Here is an 18287-nt window from a genome sequence, read left to right as displayed (position 1 = left end):
ACAAACAAAATGGATCATTTGAAAACAACTTTTGAACACTGCTTTTAAGCTTGTTTCTGTGCCTGAGTTTTATCAGAACCTTAGTTTGTATCTGTTTTCTTGATTTCTTTTTTTTTTTTTTTTACTGTTGCCAAGGGTAAGGAATAACTACGTATGTTTGTAATTTATTGTGATTATTTAAGGTTTTTCTTCCTTAATTTATATTTCTATTTATTTCTCCTCTGACCCTTAAAACAATTGAATTTTTGACTATACCTTATTACCTGAGTATGTTTGTGGGGGAGTTTTTTAAATTTAAGAATAGTAGCCTAGGAAACCTCCAACTTTGGGCGGGTGGAGGGATAGGAGAATGATCTTAAACCAGAGGCTTAATTTTCTTCCCCCACTCTTGCTCATTTAGTTACGTTTGTGAGAAAATAAAGAGCAAAGCTGATGACTAGTGTACTGTGACTGTAAGTGATAGCTTGAATTTACTTCATTTTTAAGGGGAATGAGTGGGGCACATCAAAGACAGTATGCACATGTCTTGAGAAAAACAAATATACAACGTACATGAATTCTTTGGCGAGGAGGGGAAGAACAAAAATTTAACACTTAGTAAAATAAGGTATCTGATACGGTCACTTGAGTGTAAGTGGACTCCTCATTGAATTGTGGCTGTCACTCATGTGGATGGGTATCATAAGCTTGGGCCATCTGGTGCACATCTTATTTGAGAAGCCCAAGGATGGGGAGGGACACACGTATACCTGTGGCTGATTCATGTTGATGTATGGCAAAAATCATCATAACATTGTAAAGTAATTACTCTCCAATTAAAATAATTTTGAAAATAAGCAGTAACGTATCATTGACTTATAATACAATATTTGGTATCAGCATGGCAGGGATATTTAAATTCATTTTTTAAATTCACAATTAAACTAATGCTATTTTACATACTAACTTAAACTGTAGTTTATCTAAAAAGTATGTAAAAAGTATGTTTAGGGCAAGATTTCAGACAAACTTAAAGAATTATATGGGTTTGTTATTTTAGCATTGTTAAGCTGGTATATACTTCCAGTATGGAATATAATTATTTTTTTCTTTTAATATAGGGCAAGCTTGATGATTATCAGGAACGAATGAACAAAGGGGAAAGGCTTAATCAAGATCAGCTGGTAAATATGTTATATTTTATTTAGATTTTATGTAACTTAATAAGATTAATTTTGTGTTTCTTTGTGTTTCCAGTAAAAGTTGGATTTCCTTTTTGTTATTTTAGGATGCCGTGTCTAAGTACCAGGAAGTCACAAATAACTTGGAGTTTGCAAAAGAATTACAGAGGAGTTTCATGGCATTAAGCCAAGATGTAAGTAAAAGGTGGCATATCTGTTTATAAAATATTAAAAATGAAGGCAGAAAATTTTGTTGTATTTTTTGAGTTTTAGTTTTTGCATTACTGTTGATAAGTTCTCTGCAAGGCGGAGAGGATTGGATCCAATTATATCTAAGTTTCTTTACAATTTTGTAAAGTTTAATGTAACACCTTGAAGATGCCCTTTAAAAGGACTGAGTTTCATATATGACGGACATGTATCATTGGTCTAAAAATTATCTGTGCAAATATATACAGTCAGCCTTCTGTATCTGCAGGGGTCTGGATCCGAGGATTGAAATCCTAGGTTGGTTGAATCCACAGATACAGAGGGTGTACTATGAGGCGCTTGGAACACCTATAGATGTTTTGGCATCCATGAGGTGTGGAGTAGTGTGTCCCGGAGTTGAGTCCCCTTGCATACCAAGAGATGGTTGTATAAACGTGATAGACTTCTGTCTTTCACGTATTCCCTTATGCCTCAGGACTATCTTACAATACTGTTAACTATCAGAAAATAAAGAGGCTTGTTTATATAATTGGTTACGACTTTCTCCATTAGGGATCTTAAGGTATGTGGCCGGCTGATATGTTGCACTTGTTTCAGCTCTTGATTCAACGAAGGGGTGTGTTTTTCCCCAACATCTTTTGATGTGACCAAAGTCTTTGGGAACAGGATAAAAAGTACGAGCAGAGTCAAATACTTTTCTTGATAGTTTAGACCAGAAAGTTAATATCCTTCTGAATTAGTGTTGGCTCCTTGGAGAAGGGCTTGCAACAACTTTGAAATATAAAGTTGCCTCTGATTTGTTGAAATAGTTTATTATGTGATGAGAGACAATGTAGTACGTAGATGAAAAGTTCTGATTCTGGAACCAAGCTGCCTGGTTTGAATCCTGATTCTGCCACTTTTACTTAATAGTTGTAAGACTTTAGAGAAAGGATTACTTAACTTTCCTATACCTATATCAGTCAGGGTTTTCCAGAGAAAGAGCCAGTAGTTTAGAAAGGAAAGGGAGAAAAAGAGGGACAAGGCTGTCACATTGCTTCAGTTTTCTTATCTGTAAAAAAAAAAACAATTAGTGCCTACCTCATTATAGGGTTGTGCTTAGAACAGTATTTGAAACGTAACTAATGGTTCATGCACTTAATATAATGGTTCATGCACTTAATATTATTGTTACTTATTAAATTTTATTGAAGGTGGGAAATATTGATGATACTCCTGAAAATGGAATGGGGTTATTTGATTTACATCCAAGTAGGGATTTGTTCCATTTAACTTAGGTCAAAGCCTCAGGCTTGAAGAACCCTGCCCAATTTCTTGTTTCTGATTTTTTTTTAATGAGTCATAGAAGTAGAATTACCATATACAATTTAATATAGAGTATCTATTTCTGAAGCTACTGTCACAGTGTAAATGAAGATACTTATATCTTCCTTTGATTTTTTTTAACACTGGTTAAAAAAGGAACTTTTCACTGGGCCCTTAACTTCCTTGGCAGTCTTTTAACTCTGATCCTTTGTTGCATTTTCCACAGTTATTAAACATGTTTTTTGTTTTTTATTCAAGAGCTTCTTTAACCTAGTTCAAGCCTACCTTTTCTAGTCTTTATAGTCTTCCCTACTTCTCATTTCATCCAAAGTGTCTTTCTTTATTGTCATACTTCTTTTGCTTTCTCAACTTATTTTCTCATTCCTGACTTTCTTCCTAGAATGGAAGTGGTGGATTATTTGGGATAAGAGGGTAGTAGTGTGTTTGACATCTCCGTTTAAGTCAGTAGTAGGCAATTGAAATTAGAATTTTGAACCATTTTCTATTAAAGATAGACATAAATTATTTTTTTTTTTAATTGTGGCTGTGGTAGGGTTTCTTTTTTAAAATTGGCTCTGAACCTTAATGAAAATTTTTAGTTTTTATACTTTTTATTATGGAAAATTTTAAGAACTAAAGACTAATGAACTTACATTTACCTATACCTAGCTTCTACAGTTAGCATCATTTCATGAGCAATTATATTTTACCTATATGCACACTTATGTCCTCATTTCCTGTCTGCTAGATTATTTTGAAGCAAATATTTGCTTCATTGGTACCATTTCCATAGTGTAATACCTTCTAGGAAAACATGTGTTTTGAATTTCTAATAAATAACTACTTAAAACAGTTCCATTTGTTAAACTTTTAAAGTTGGGAGTCATTCTTTTGTATGTCAGAGTCACATCTAACTCAGTGAGTGAAATGTGTCTTACTTACTTTGGACCTGAAATTGAAGTAAATGAGTTTTTATAAAATTTATTTCTATGTCTTATGTTTATGTCTTTATGCAGATTCAGAAAACAATAAAGAAGACAGCACGTCGGGAGCAGCTTATGAGAGAGGAAGCTGAACAGAAACGTTTAAAAACAGTACTTGAGCTGCAGTATGTTTTGGACAAACTAGGAGATGATGAAGTGAGAACTGACCTGAAGCAAGGTTTGAATGGAGTGCCAATATTGTCTGAAGAGGAGTTGTCGTTGTTAGATGAGTTCTACAAATTAGCAGACCCTGAACGAGACATGAGCTTGAGGTATAGTGGTATAACAGAAACTTCTAAATGTTGTCTTGACAACTGAAAAGTAATTAACCAGATGTTTTATTATTAGGTTGAATGAGCAGTATGAACATGCCTCCATTCACCTGTGGGACTTGCTGGAAGGAAAGGAAAAACCTGTATGTGGAACAACTTGTGAGTATCACTGACAACCTTTGATTTTTGTGACTAAGAACCTTTAAAGTTTAATTTCCTATTTAATGTTAATTGAAGAAAACTTTAGAAATATGTAAGTAATATTCATCCACTGTTTACTTTTTTACTTTTTTGGTTTGTTTCCTTTTTGTATGTTTTTATTTTTTGCAAATTTTTTTTTTGTGTATATAAATCAAAACATCAGCTCAAACAACCAAAAATTGGTAAAGATGGGAGTCCTAAATTAACATAGTTTTGTTCTTAACTTATTCTGTTTCAGGGGGACAGATTAACACCAAATTGGCTTTCATTGTTTTTGGTGTTAAATGGGGACTGGTTTTTCCTTATGGATGAAATCTTGTGAAAAACATTTACTCCACCCCATGCATTCTATTCATGGTCATTGCCTTAGTTTTTTTTTTTTTTTCTTAGACTTCTGCTAATTTCGGATATTCTTTTGTTTGTATTTTGAAAAAAGCTAATTAATTATCTAGACCAACAATCTATATATGAGCTCCTTAACTGTAAATATGTAGTTTTTTTTTTTTATATAAGATATTTTTAAGTTATACTGCTGCTGCTGTTAAGTCGCTTCAGTCGTGTCTGATTCTGTGCAACCCCATAGACGGCAGCCCACCAGGCTCCCCCATCCCTGGGATTCTCCAGGCAAGGATACTGGAGTGGGTTGCCATTTCCTTCTCCAGTGCATGAAAATGAAAAGGGAAAGTGAAGTCGCTCAGTCATGTCTGACTCTTAGCGACCCCATGGACTGCAGCCTACCAGGCTCCTCCGCCCATGGGATTCTCCAGGCAAGAGTACTGGAGTGGGGTGCCATTGCCTTCTCTTACTTCAGTAAATTAGGAATTTTAGATTTTAACCACTTAGTAAAAGGGACTGGATTGTTAGCAGTTTTTAATGTTGATTTACGGAAGTAGATATTTGAATATACTTAGGAGAAGGAAATGGCAACCCACTCCAGTATCCTTGCCTGGAGAATCCCAGGGATGGGGGAGCCTGGTGGGCTGCTGTCTATGGGGTTGCACAGAATCGGACACGACTGAAGCGACTTAGCAGCAGCAGCAAGGCAAAAGTATCTGTATGCCTTGTTTTTTAGCTATTATGATTGAAAAGAAATTACAAGAGTTTTTGGCAAAACTGTATGATATAATTTGGGATGTATTTGCTTTAAGGAAACGGGTAAATCAAATACGAGGAGCCAATGCTTGTGTATCTTTTCATGTAAGAAATCCGTTTTCTTGATTTGTTGACCCATGTTGTTTGTATTTGTTGATTAAAAAAAAAACCAACTTCTTGATTTAGTTTTGCTACAAATATGTACTGAATTCCCCACTTGATTAGAAAGTAATTGACATGGGTGTAAATTTGTTAGATTCAAAAGTAGCTTCTCGTCATGTCTGATAAAATTTTCATGAACTCTGTTGAGTAATAAGGGTTAAAGTCTAAGCCTGTCCCTTGTTTTGATGTTATTTTCTACCTAGCCTCATTCTTGCATCTTAGGAATGTACAGTTAATAGAAAGGTGTAATTTACTCAAATTAGTATGGTTTTTGCATTCAGCTTTCATAAGTTTTTAAAACAGCTCTGAGGCAGGAGATTCTGAAGGAGAGGGGGAGAGAGCACATGAAGTGTTCTGTTCAGTATTCAAAAAATCGTTAAATAGTTTATTTGGTCCCGACCAGGGATTGAACCCACGCCTTTGGCAGTGAGAGCACAGAGTCCTATCCACTGTATGGCCAGGAAATTCCTAATAGTTTTATATCAAAGGAGTATAGGATTAACTTTATACTCCTTTGATATAATGTCTCTGAAGTTTCATTTTTATGTATCAGATCAGATCAGTCGCTCAGTCGTGTCCAACTCTTTTTGACCCCATGAATCGCAGCACGCCAGGCCTCCCTGTCCATCACCAACTCCTGGAGTTCACTGAGACTCAAGTCCATCGAGTCAGTGATGCCATCCAGCCACCTCATCCTCCGTCGTCCCCTTCTCCTCCTGCCCCCAATCCCTCCCAGCATCAGAGTCTTTTCCAATGAGTCAACTCTTCGCATGAGGTGGCCAAAGTACTGGAGTTTCAGCTTTAACATCATTCCTTCCAAAGAAATCCCAGGGCTGATCTCCTTCAGAATGGACTGGTTGGATCTCCTTGCAGTCCAAGGGACTCTCAAGAGTCTTCTCCAACACCACAGTTCAAAAGCATCAATTCTTTGGCGCTCAGCCTTCTTCACAGTCCAACTCTCACAACCATACGTGACCACAGGAAAAACCATAGCCTTGACTAGACGAACCTTTGTTGGCAAAGTAATGTCTCTGCTTTTGAATATGCTATCTAGGTTGGTCATAACTTTCCTTCCAAGGAGTAAGCGTCTTTTAATTTCATGGATGCAGTCACCGTCTGCAGTGATTTTGGAGCCCCCCAAAATAAAGTCTGACACTGTTTCCACTGTTTCCCCATCTATTTCCCATGAAGTGGTGGGACCGGATGCCATGATCTTCGTTTTCTGAATGTTGAGCTTTAAGCCAACTTTTTCACTCTCCACTTTCACTTTCATCAAGAGGCTTTTTAGTTCCTCTTCACTTCTGCCATAAGGGTGATGTCATCTGCATATCTGAGGTGATATTTCTCCTGGCAATCTTGATTCCAGCTTGTGTTTCCTCCAGTCCAGCGTTTCTCATGATGTACTCTGCATATAAGTTAAATAAACAGGGTGACAATATACAGCCTTGACGAACTCCTTTTCCTATTTGGAACCAGTCTGTTGTTCCATGTCCGGTTCTAACTGTTGCTTCCTGACCTGCATACAAATTTCTCAAGAGGCAGATCAGGTGTTCTGGTATTCCCATCTCTTTCAGAATTTTCCGCAGTTTATTGTGATCCACATAGTCAAAGGCTTTGGCATAGTCAATAAAGCAGAAATAGATGTTTTTCTGGAACTCTCTTGCTTTTTCCATGATCCAGCAGATGTTGGCAATTTGATCTCTGGTTCCTCTGCCTTTTCTAAAACCAGCTTGAACGTTAATAGTTCTTGATCTACATCTACTATAGAAGGCCAGGAAATTAACTCCTGACATAGACCTTTACTTGCTGCCCTGACAGCTTTATGTACCAAGTTCTGACAGTTATATTTGCCTTTTAAATTTCTTTTGAATCTACTTCTTTCTCTATTTTTCTGCTTTTTCTCTTCTGTAATGCTCTCACCTGAATTCACCATCCATCCCTTTTTAGAATCTTTTAATGGTTTTATTTTAATTACATTTTTTATATATATAGTTTGTAAGACCTTACAAACTCTGGCCCTTAACAGTCTTTAGACATATCTTCCTTATGCTTGTTCCTTATTTCCTTTGCTTTAGCCTCAATGCATACTTAAATTGACTTGTATTTGGCACCCTTCTTTGTACAGGGCTTTGTAAATGCTGTTGCCTCTGCCTTGAAATACTTTTTCCCTCTCTACGACTCATCTTCCAGATCTCAGCTCTTGTAATCCTTACACCAGGAAAGCCTCTCATGGTCTCTGCTTGATTAGGTCCGGTGCATGTACTTCTGTGTAGTTCTTTTCACAGATGGTATTTTACAGTTTTTGTGAGTAGTTGAGAGCTCTTCTCTATTGGACTGTTAGCTTAGGGAAGGCAAATACTACGTGTTTCACACACCTTTCTGTAGCCCCAGTGCCTAGTACACTTTTTAACATATAGTTAGGTGCTAAATAAATGCTTAGTGAATGAATAAATGATAATCGGGAGGGCAGATACTGTGTCTTTTACATACCTTTCTGTAATGCCAGTGCCTAGTACATTGAGTAACGTATAGTTAGGTGCTAAATATATGGTTATTGAAAGAATTAATGATTTTATTTTGGACTTTTTTTTTGGACTAACTTATTTAAAATGCTTAAAATTTAATACAAATAATTTCTTGTTCACTTATTCTGTAATAAATTTCTTTTGGAATTTAATGTTTTAATTTTTTAAGTAACAGTTGATGGGTTTTGTTTTTTTTTTACTACTATATCTTATAGAATGTTTAATCTTTTAAGTCAGATAGTCTAAGATTATAATTCATAATGTGTTTTTAGATAAAGCTCTAAAGGAAATTGTTGAGCGTGTTTTCCAGTCAAACTACTTTGACAGCACCCACAACCACCAGAATGGTCTGTGTGAGGAAGAGGAGGCAGCCTCCGCACCTACAGTTGAAGACCAGGCAGCTGAAGCTGGTGAGTACTCAGGTGGCTATGAACTTTAGTTTAGGGTCTTGATTTTACTTTCCTTTGCCACAGGTTCAAGCTAGACATTTATTTAGTTACATTTGTACACTTAGATTTTTAGAGAAACTTGAAGCATGACCAAATATTGACAAAACACATTAAGAATAATTCCCAGAGGTATTAAATATCAGTTATTTATCTTATTGCTCTTTATCCCTGTTACAAATGTCTTTCTCTTGCTACATTATTGGTCAGTTGGAATATGGATAAGGGGGCAACTATTGTATATATGGCTTTTCAAATAGAGTTTTGACTTATGTGTGCTCATTTATTGTGGCTTATTACCATGCCAGTATTTGAGGAGAATGGTATGAGGTTTGGTTGTTGTTTTCTATGATGGAGAGTTACAACTATAAATGTCTCAGGCACCAGAGATCTATTCTAGCACCCAATGTATCACTAATATATAGGTAAACAGTTACTATGTGGACTTTTACGTTAAGTTGATGAATAAAATTTTGAGTACTATTGGAAGCATTATCTAAGGAGTATTAGTTTTGTTGTGATAGGTAAAAGCATGGATTCTAGAATCAGATTGCCTGGATAAAATCTTGGCTACAACACGTGTTAGCTGTGTAAAACTTGGGCAACTTACTGAACTTCTATAAGTTCAGTATTCTCAGGTTCTTCATTTAGGAAGTAATATGTATACAATGGTAAGCATTTCATACAAGTGTTAGCTATTAGGTTGAAACTAGACGGGAACATTGCAGATTGGTGGAATTTACGGTTGCAGATCAATATAAAGCAATTTAAGTCAGGGTTTTTTTTTTTGTTTTTGTTTGGGGGGAAGGGGCTTGCAAGATCTTGATTCCCTGAGCAGGGATTGAACCTGGGCCCTGCCAGTGAAAGCACTGAGTCCTAACCACTGGACTGCCAGGAAATTCTTCAGTAGTCTTTACCACCCCACCACCACCACTTTTACGAAGTAGATTAGTGTGGAGACTAGGGTGCTGGTTTATTGGCATCATATTTGATCCAGAATAATTACTGTTGAAATAAGCCTGGAATACATGGTAAAAAAAAGTTTTCTACTATTGTAAGAGTAATAAAATACAGAAACTTACTATTAACTATAACTTTGTAAATTCAGACTATATGATGGGGAACTGGATTTAAATGAATTGTTAACTTTTAAAAATATATTTTACACTCTTTGTATCATTTTTCAACCTTTTAGAACCTGAGCCAGTGGAAGAATATACTGAACAAAATGAGGTTGAATCAACAGAGGTATGATTTTTATTTTATGCTAGCTTTTTCTTTCTGTCTTTCAAACAGAGGTCTCAAACATTTACTTTGCTTTGCAGTATGTAAATAGACAATTTATGGCAGAAACACAGTTCAGCAGTGGTGAAAAGGAGCAGGTAGATGATTGGACAGTTGAAACAGTTGAGGTAAGAGTTCTCGATTACAAGGTTGTCTTTTGTCTTTAATTAGTACTTTTTATCTCTCCTAAGAACAAATTTAGATTTTTAAGTATTTTGCATTATAAGTACACTTATTATAATAACAGACTCATTATATAAGACTGTTCTGTTTAAAAGGTGATTTGTTTCTGTTGATATTTAATATAATCACCGCTTGACTGTTCTAATTACAAGAAAATATACAAATATCTATGTGGTTTATGTGCTCAATCTATTAAAGTACACAACCTGTTAATCAGGTTGCACCATGAAAATCTGGTCTCCATGGATAGCCTTCAGAAAGACTACCTAACGGGATACATTGAAGTGTCATCTCAGACTCTTCCTTCACCCTGATGCTGTTGATTACCAAGTTCTGTTAGCTCAGTATTGCGTATAAAGGAACTAAGGTTTTGACTTGCCCAATGGCACCCCACTCCAGTACTCTTGCCTGGAAAATCCCATGGATGGAGGAGCCTGGTGGGCCACAGTCCATGGGGTCGCTAAGAGTCGGACAAGACTCAGCGACTTCGCTTTCACTTTTCACTTTCCTGCATTGGAGAAGGCAATGGCAACCCACTCCAGTGTTCTTGCCTGGAGAATCTCAGGGACGGGGGAGCCTCGTTGGCTGCCGTCTATGGGGTCGCACAGAGTCGGACACGACTGAAGCTACTTAGCAGCAGCAGCAACAGCCAGGCAGAGAATTTTGTAAATTGGCAATAATAACAGTTAGTGAGATTTCTTAGCAGAGCAGGGAATTACTTAAAACAATAATTAGGAGAAATTATTAGGAAGATGATAGGTAGAGTGAAATTTGGCTTCTGTAGCAATTTAGACAAGGTGTGATAGAGCTTGATCCTATGGTACTGGTGGAGAGTGAAGTGATAGGAACTCAAGTTTAATGATAATAATAGCTAACATTTTCTTGAATGCTTAGTATATATCAGGTACTGAGATAGATATATATTTATATATAGATGTATAGGTTTACTTACTGTAGAAGGGTTAATAGTTTAAGCAAAATACTTGGTTTTAGGACGTAGACACGGTTTTTTTTTTTTTTTTTTAAAGCTGTTTACAAGGTAAACCTGAAATGCTATTAATATGTGGCAACCCTGTGGAATTGGGAACACTGTAGAAGTGAGAGCATTGATCAGAATGTTAACTTCAACTTAATTTGGTCAGGTTGATGACATTCAAATCTGTTACTCTGTTTATAGTATACATGGTATGTGTAATTTGGGGACCAGTCATGACGGTGATGGATGGAGCTCTGTCATTCTACCAACCTGTCTTCCTCTTCTGCTTTAGGTGGTAAATTCACTCCAGCAGCAACCTCAGGCTGCATCTCCTTCAGTACCAGAACCCCACTCTTTGACCCCAGTGGCTCAAGCCGATCCCCTCGTGAGAAGACAGCGAGTACAGGACCTTATGGCACAAATGCAGGGGCCCTATAATTTCATACAGGTAGATACTAGTCAAACACTATGATAGATAGGTTAAGTGTTTACATTAACTTAATTACATTATATCCTACCTAAACTTTATACATTATATCCTACTTAAATATGAATTGCATTATATCCTAGGATTCAATGTTGGATTTTGAAAACCAGACACTTGATCCTGCCATTGTATCTGCACAGCCGATGAATCCAGCACAGAACATGGACATACCCCAGCTGGTTTGCCCTCCAGGTTGGTAGTGACATGTTTATGTGAGAAATACAGAACCAGTGTTTTTAGGTTATGTAAAGTTTGTGAAAATTAATCTTTTTATTTTTAATGTTTACTTTCAGATCTTGTGTCTTTTAATTTGGTAAGAAATGTTAACTCTTTTTTCCTATAATAAGAACCATAAATGTAGTAGTTCCATTGTTATTAGTGGTGGGTTTTTTTTTTTGGTAACTTTATTGGCATGTGGACATACAGAAACATACATGCAAATTTAAAGTGTGATGAGTTTTTACAAATTTGAACTCACCAGCACCCAGAAGTGGAAGATTACTAATACCCCAAAAGCCTACTTGTGTTCTCTTGTAGTCTAGTTACTACCTCTTCCCTTGCCCTATAGCAGCCACATCCTGACTTGTACAACTATAGATGTGTTATACCTGGTTGTTTTTTTTTTTTTTGGTATGATGAAATTTTGCTTGGCTTTTTAAATTTCAAAATTAACCTAGGAATGGACTTCCCTAGTGGTCTAGTGGTTAAGACTCTATGTACCCAATACAGGGGGTGCGGGTTTGATCCCTGGCGAGGCAACTAGGATCCTACATGCTGTGTGACAAAAAAACGTTATCTATATTTGAAAAAAGGAAACACCAAACTACTTTTTAAAAATTAATCTATAAAAGATAGGTGTCTTTCTCTGAAGGATGATTGCAGCTTTTTAGGAGGATTTCTGAACATTTTATTACTTTTAAAAATGAGATGGAGTAGTGAGTGGGTAAGGAAATGCTTAAGAGGAAAGTGGAAGAGATGGACTAGAAGACAGCTGAAGTTTCCATTTCTCACTAGTCTTATACCATTATTTGAAACAGCACAATAAATAGCGTTGGTGCTTTTGTATTGGGTTAAGTGGAGCATCTCTTAAAGACCATTAGTAATTTTGAGTCTTGTTTTTTTCCTACAACATGTCAGCATTAAGGGCATAAACGTGGAACAATATGAAGTAACACATTTAATGTTGATCTTAAATGTTATAAAAGGAGTTGCTGGTGAAAGCAACTAGTAAACTATGTTTGATAAACATAGTTAATATGGTAAGTTAGGATTTTTCTAAAGGAAAGGGAGCTCTTATCTCTACCAAGAGTTAGAAAACAGATCAGGGACTCACAAAGTTATTAGTGTTCACTTTTTGAGCTCTACCAGAGGAAGAAAATACATAGTTTTCTTAGCTATGCCAGTCAACACATGCACCACTGATATAACCTGTAAAGCTATTTAGATTTTCAGGTGGTGGTAAGTCAACTAGACTCTCCAGTGAAAATGGATGATTTCCAAATGACTAACCAAAGATCCTGTATTTTTGATGATCTGTTTAACCATGATTTGGAAGAGTAGTGGAAGAATGATGAAAGTTGACAATAACATGCACACTGAATTGAATATAGGCTTTTTAAAGATAAATTTTTATTTTTTCCAGTGGAAGCATTTGAAATTATATTGAAAGTAGATAGTTAAAATACTTCTGAATATTATCTATCTCAAAATTTTGACTATGCTCCTTTGTAGTTAACTGCTTTAAAAAGCTCTTTTTCAGGGATAATTCTAGCATTGATTCTTATTCTGCTTTACACCTATTTGTTAGTATTGTTTCACTAACACTCCAAAAAAAAAAGTGAAAGGCATGTGGTAGTTGATTAATAATAATGAGTATCAGTTAATTGAAAATGCTCACTTGAAAGCTAAAATCCTTCCTGTACTTCCCCATTTATTTTCCTAATTGCTAAATAGTTTATTTAGGATTTGGCTATAGAAAATTGACTTTAGAGACTAAGTAAAAGATATTTATACATCTCTGAAGAAATTTTATTTTGTATGACAGTATTTTTTTGGTCAATTTTACAGTTCATTCTGAATCTAGACTTGCTCAACCTAATCAAGTTTCTGTACAGCCAGAAGCTACACAGGTAAGACTGAAATATTTTTGTAGTTTTTGTTTTTAATCTGTTCTTTGGTCTCTTTCTTAGCTAGCTTATGAAAACCAAGTGTGAGTTTGATCACTGTCAAGTCTGGCATGAGTAGCTATCAACTTTTATTTCCATGTTTACATTTATTTTTCTTTTAATAAACTAATAAAAACAATTTATTTGTTAATCCTTATGGTTTTTAATTATAATGAAGTTTTTAAATTTCAAACTGAGAATTTGAGATGACATAGTTTAGATTTCATAATTTTAAAATTTAGTGTAGATATTATCTGCATTTATAGGGAACTTCGTAATTGGGCTTGGGTTTATTAACTGAGCTTTAATAATATATGTATTTTCCCAGTTGTTAGGTTTTATAGTCTCTTTAACATGAATGTCTATTTCTTAGCCTTATATGTAATGAAGTTGGTTTATAACAGAATGAAGCTTTGATTTCTTTACTTCTTTGTTAGGTTCCTTTGGTTTCATCCACAAGTGAGGGATATACAGCATCTCAACCCTTGTACCAACCTTCTCATGCTACTGACCAACGACCACAAAAGGAACCGATTGATCAGATTCAGGCAAGTTGTGTTTCTAGGTCATATAAACTTGATGAGGCACTTGAATTGGGTGGAGGCAAATAACTGTTAATACAGTATCTCTTTATTTTGGACCTAACGCATTCACTATATTTTTATTTCATAAGATAGTTGCGTTTATTAACATACGTATGGTCTTAGTTCACTGCATCTGTTAAAGTGCATCTGTTCACTTTGTGTTTAGGCGACGATCTCTTTAAATACAGACCAGACTACAGCATCATCATCCCTTCCTGCTGCTTCTCAGCCTCAAGTGTTCCAGGCTGGGACAAGCAAACCTTTACATAGCAGTGGAATCAATGTAAATGCAGCTCCATTCCAATCCATGCAAACGGTAAGCAGATTAAGTCAGTTGACATTAAGTGCCTGGTGTGTACTATCTTCATGTAGAGTCTCAGCAAAATGTCACAAAAACTTTGTGCTTGAGTCTGCATCTACTGTAACTTTAGGTTATGTTTAATTGAACATAAAACTCATTTTTTTCTGTTCACAGAGATCAACTTGAATCTTAGGAGTTATGTGCCTACATTTTGTTTTGTAGTTTCACCCTTTAACAGAATTTTAAATTTGAAAAAAGTAGACTGATATATATCATTGGTCTTCCCTTGTGGCACAGTGGTAAAGAATCTGCCCCCCAAAACAGAAGATGTGTGGGTTCGGTCCCTGGGTCAGAAAGATCCTCTGAAGAAGGAAATGGCAAATCACTCCAGTATTCTTGCTTGGAAAATTCCACGGAAAGGAGCCTGGTGGGCTACAGTTCATAGGGTCCTAAAGAGTAGGACACGGTGGAGCATACACACAACACAGATCATTACCTAGAGATCAATTGTTTACACTTTACCATATTTACTGAATCTTTTAATTTACTGAATTATATCTCAGAGTAATAGATGTTATGATACTACTCTTTGGTTCTTCAGTGAGCATCTCTAAATTGCAAGATTTCTAGAAAATAATGATAATGAAAATCCTGTGATCAATGGAATATAGCTAAAACAGTGCTCACAGGAAAATTCATAGTCAAATGCTTAAAATACTAATTTTCGATTAAAATATAATGAAATAGTCAACTTTAAGTTCATAGATTTAATTTATCGAAGTGATAATGTCTCAGGGGTTTGCATCTTTTAAGATTTCTCATTTATAATAGCATTTCCAAGGATTCTGATTCTGTGTCTTCTCAGATTTTTAATCCCTGTTTATACTCTGCTAAAAAGTGCTGTATGACATGTGTGTGTGTGTATGAGAGAAAGAGAAATAAATATCTTTGAGACTTTTGTGATACTTGTTGTTTACATCTCAGTTAAAACCAACATTGAAATCTGCCACGTTAAAAGTAGGTAAATGATTAGCATAAAGGGAAGAACTAATCATTTACTTTATTTACTTATAGGTATTCAATATGAATGCCCCAGTTCCTCCTGTTAATGAACCAGAAACTTTAAAACAGCAAAATCAGTACCAGGCCAGTTACAACCAGAGCTTTTCCAGTCAGCCTCACCAAGTAGAACAAACAGAGCTTCAGCAAGAACAGCTTCAAACAGGTAGGAAAACCAGTGTCACTCATTGGCTTCTTGCTTTCCACTGGAGTGATTGACATTGTTAGGCGAGTTTGGATTTGACAGTGGCAGTGACCAAGAGTTTTTATTTTGGTAGTAGTCCAAAACAAATTAATTTTTCATTGCTGATTCTGAGTACAATCAAGTCCATATTTGTTGTATGTGAATTATGTGCAGGTTTTGGAGACCATATGCCCATTTTCCTTTGGTCAGTGAGTTTTCATAATAGCCTATGTCATTGGTGATTTTAGTGGAATTAAACTTGCTATTTGAATTAGGATCAACTTTGGTTTTAATTGCTAATTAATTGAAGCCTGGTAGCATGATATCTGGCAGCAAATCAGTTATACAAAGTTAAGCAGTAAAGGCATGGTAAGGCTACATTTAGTAGACTAGGTTAAAACAAAGTCCTTGCCAGCAAATAAGGTCACAATTTGGCTGGTTACCATATCTCTCACAATAGTAGGTTTTTTTATTTGTAAGACATAAATATATATATATTTTTAGGTCTTTGCTAATTCAATTCAAATAATTAGAGATTTAATTTGAATCCCACAGCAAACTAGTAAACCTGACTGATGTGAATAACTCTTCTGATTTCTCGACAGACTTGGGTCAACAATAATTTTTCTTACATATCCCTGTGGTAGTTAGCATCACTAATCAGTAGAGTTTGAATCAACCATACTCTGATAGAAATTTGGCAGTTATGCAGTCTATGCTTCTGAATGATAAAATTGGACTTCTCATTCTCAGGCTTCTTTAATTATTCAGTGCCATGTAAAGGCATACCTTGAGGTTTGGTTCCAGACCACTGCAATAAAGCAAATACCTCAAAGTGAGTCATATGAATGTTTTGGTTTCCTAGTACATATAAAAATTCTCTTAACACTATACTATAGTCTATTAAGTGTGCAGTAATAGCATCATGCCTAAAAAACAGTGTACATGCCTTAATTAAAAAATACTTTATTGCCCCAAAATGCTAACCATCCTCCAAGACCTCACTTGAGTTGTAACATCAAAGATTGCTGACTGCAGATCACCATAACTTATCTAATAATGAAACAGTTTGAAATATTGTGACAATTACCAATATATGATTTATCATATTGATAAATTTATCAATTTGATTTATCATTTGATTTGGTTAGTTTTGCCTTTCATGCCAGTTGAGTTCAAGCTATCTTATATTCTACTCAACTTCACTAATTGACTATGAAGCATTGATGCTAGATAATCTTTTTTTACCATGTCAAAATATATGTTATTAATGAAAATTAACTTCAATACATTTACAGAGATTTTCAGTACAAAATAAATCAGCCCCATATACTTTGTTCAAATACATCCACACTACCACTAGATAGCCATCAACTCTTATCTAGAATATTGCAACTCTCTCCCTCGACTCTTACGTTAGCCCAGTCTGTTTTCTACACAGTAGCTAGAGTGATTTTAAAATGTAACTCAGATGTCTCTCTTCCTATTCAGAGCCTCCCAGTGACTTTCAATTATATTTAGAAAAGAAACCCAGTCTTTACCTTAGTTTACGAGATCCGTGATCTAGGCCCCTACCTTGATCCTGTTGTATGTCCTATTTTCTTCTTTATGTGCCCAAACAGCCACAGACACACATTCTCTTCTTTCTTTAATGTAAAGAAAAAGTCGTTTATGCTTTGTTTTCTTTTTGCCTGAAATTTTATTCCACTGTTTGCATACCTTGCTTTGTGACTTTTAAGCCTGTGCTCAGATACCACCTCACAGAGACCTCCCTTCATTGCCTTGTCCAAGTATAATGTGCTTACTTTAGTTATTCACTTACCCTACTTGGTGTTTTGCTTAATCTCTTATTACCTGAAATAATATAGATGTTTTTACTTGTATGTATGTTTTATTCACTTATTATTTCCTACTATTAAAACTTCCTTATGGGCAAGAATTAGGCGTCAGAAACTATCTCATCCCTTGTGTCTAGGACCTGGCTTGGCATGTTGAGGGCGTTAAACGATATTCATTGATTAAGTCAGTGTATCCCATCGTTTTAGACATTTTTTTTTTTTTTTTATTTGGCCACACCGGGTCTTAGCTGTGGCATGTGGATCTTTAGTGGCAACATGTTGGATCCAGTTCCCTAACCAGGGGGCTGGCCCCCAACATTTGGAGCGTGGCGTCTTAGCCACTGGACCACCAGGAAAGTCCCCTATCATTCCAGAAGTTTTGGATTAGTATCTCATCAAGAATGACCTGAAAAAAAGATCTGGCAAGGATATTTGACTTTTTTTTATGGACTAAAAGTGTGTGCTTATGCTTTATGTGCACTTAACTAGGATCTTTAAAGATCACACTAATTGTTCTGCTTTGAGTTTCTTGCAGTGAGATTTGACCAAGGATAATAAAGTTCTTACTGACAAAGTCGAAAATTCACTTCTTCTGACCATTTTCTACTTGCGTATGAATGAATCTTTTTATTTAAAAAAAAAAAAAAATTTTTTTTTTTAGCCACACCATGTGGCATGGCAGGATCTCAGTTCCCCCACTAGGGATCAAACCCGTGTCCTAACTGCTGGATCGCCAGGGAATTTCCTGAGTGAATCTTTATGGATAGAAAATGTTACTGGTACTTCTGATATTTGCTTTATAATTATGTTTTGAGAATGTAGTAAAAGATAATTTATATAGAAAGATCACATTGTGCTTAGGTGTGTTTG

General features: G+C 35.6%; 1 protein-coding gene across 1 annotated transcript in view; it reads left to right on the top strand.

Annotated features, from left to right (window-relative positions):
• The window catches only part of CAPRIN1 (cell cycle associated protein 1), a 36489-nt gene that overhangs the window by 12478 nt on the left and 5724 nt on the right, over positions 1–18287 (top strand). The window contains exons 3-15 of the mRNA XM_070383576.1: positions 1101–1163; positions 1268–1354; positions 3692–3930; positions 4007–4089; positions 8183–8320; positions 9552–9604; positions 9682–9768; positions 11092–11247; positions 11370–11478; positions 13354–13415; positions 13889–13999; positions 14202–14351; positions 15411–15561. Of these exons, the coding sequence (XP_070239677.1) occupies positions 1101–1163; positions 1268–1354; positions 3692–3930; positions 4007–4089; positions 8183–8320; positions 9552–9604; positions 9682–9768; positions 11092–11247; positions 11370–11478; positions 13354–13415; positions 13889–13999; positions 14202–14351; positions 15411–15561 (1489 nt within the window). The remainder of the gene's footprint in view (positions 1–1100; positions 1164–1267; positions 1355–3691; positions 3931–4006; positions 4090–8182; positions 8321–9551; positions 9605–9681; positions 9769–11091; positions 11248–11369; positions 11479–13353; positions 13416–13888; positions 14000–14201; positions 14352–15410; positions 15562–18287) is intronic.

This window comes from Bos mutus, chromosome 15 (assembly GCF_027580195.1).
Source record: "Bos mutus isolate GX-2022 chromosome 15, NWIPB_WYAK_1.1, whole genome shotgun sequence".
NCBI lineage: Eukaryota > Metazoa > Chordata > Mammalia > Artiodactyla > Bovidae > Bos > Bos mutus.
Note: the sequence above shows the minus strand (reverse complement) of the source record. Positions and strands in the feature narration are given on the sequence as shown.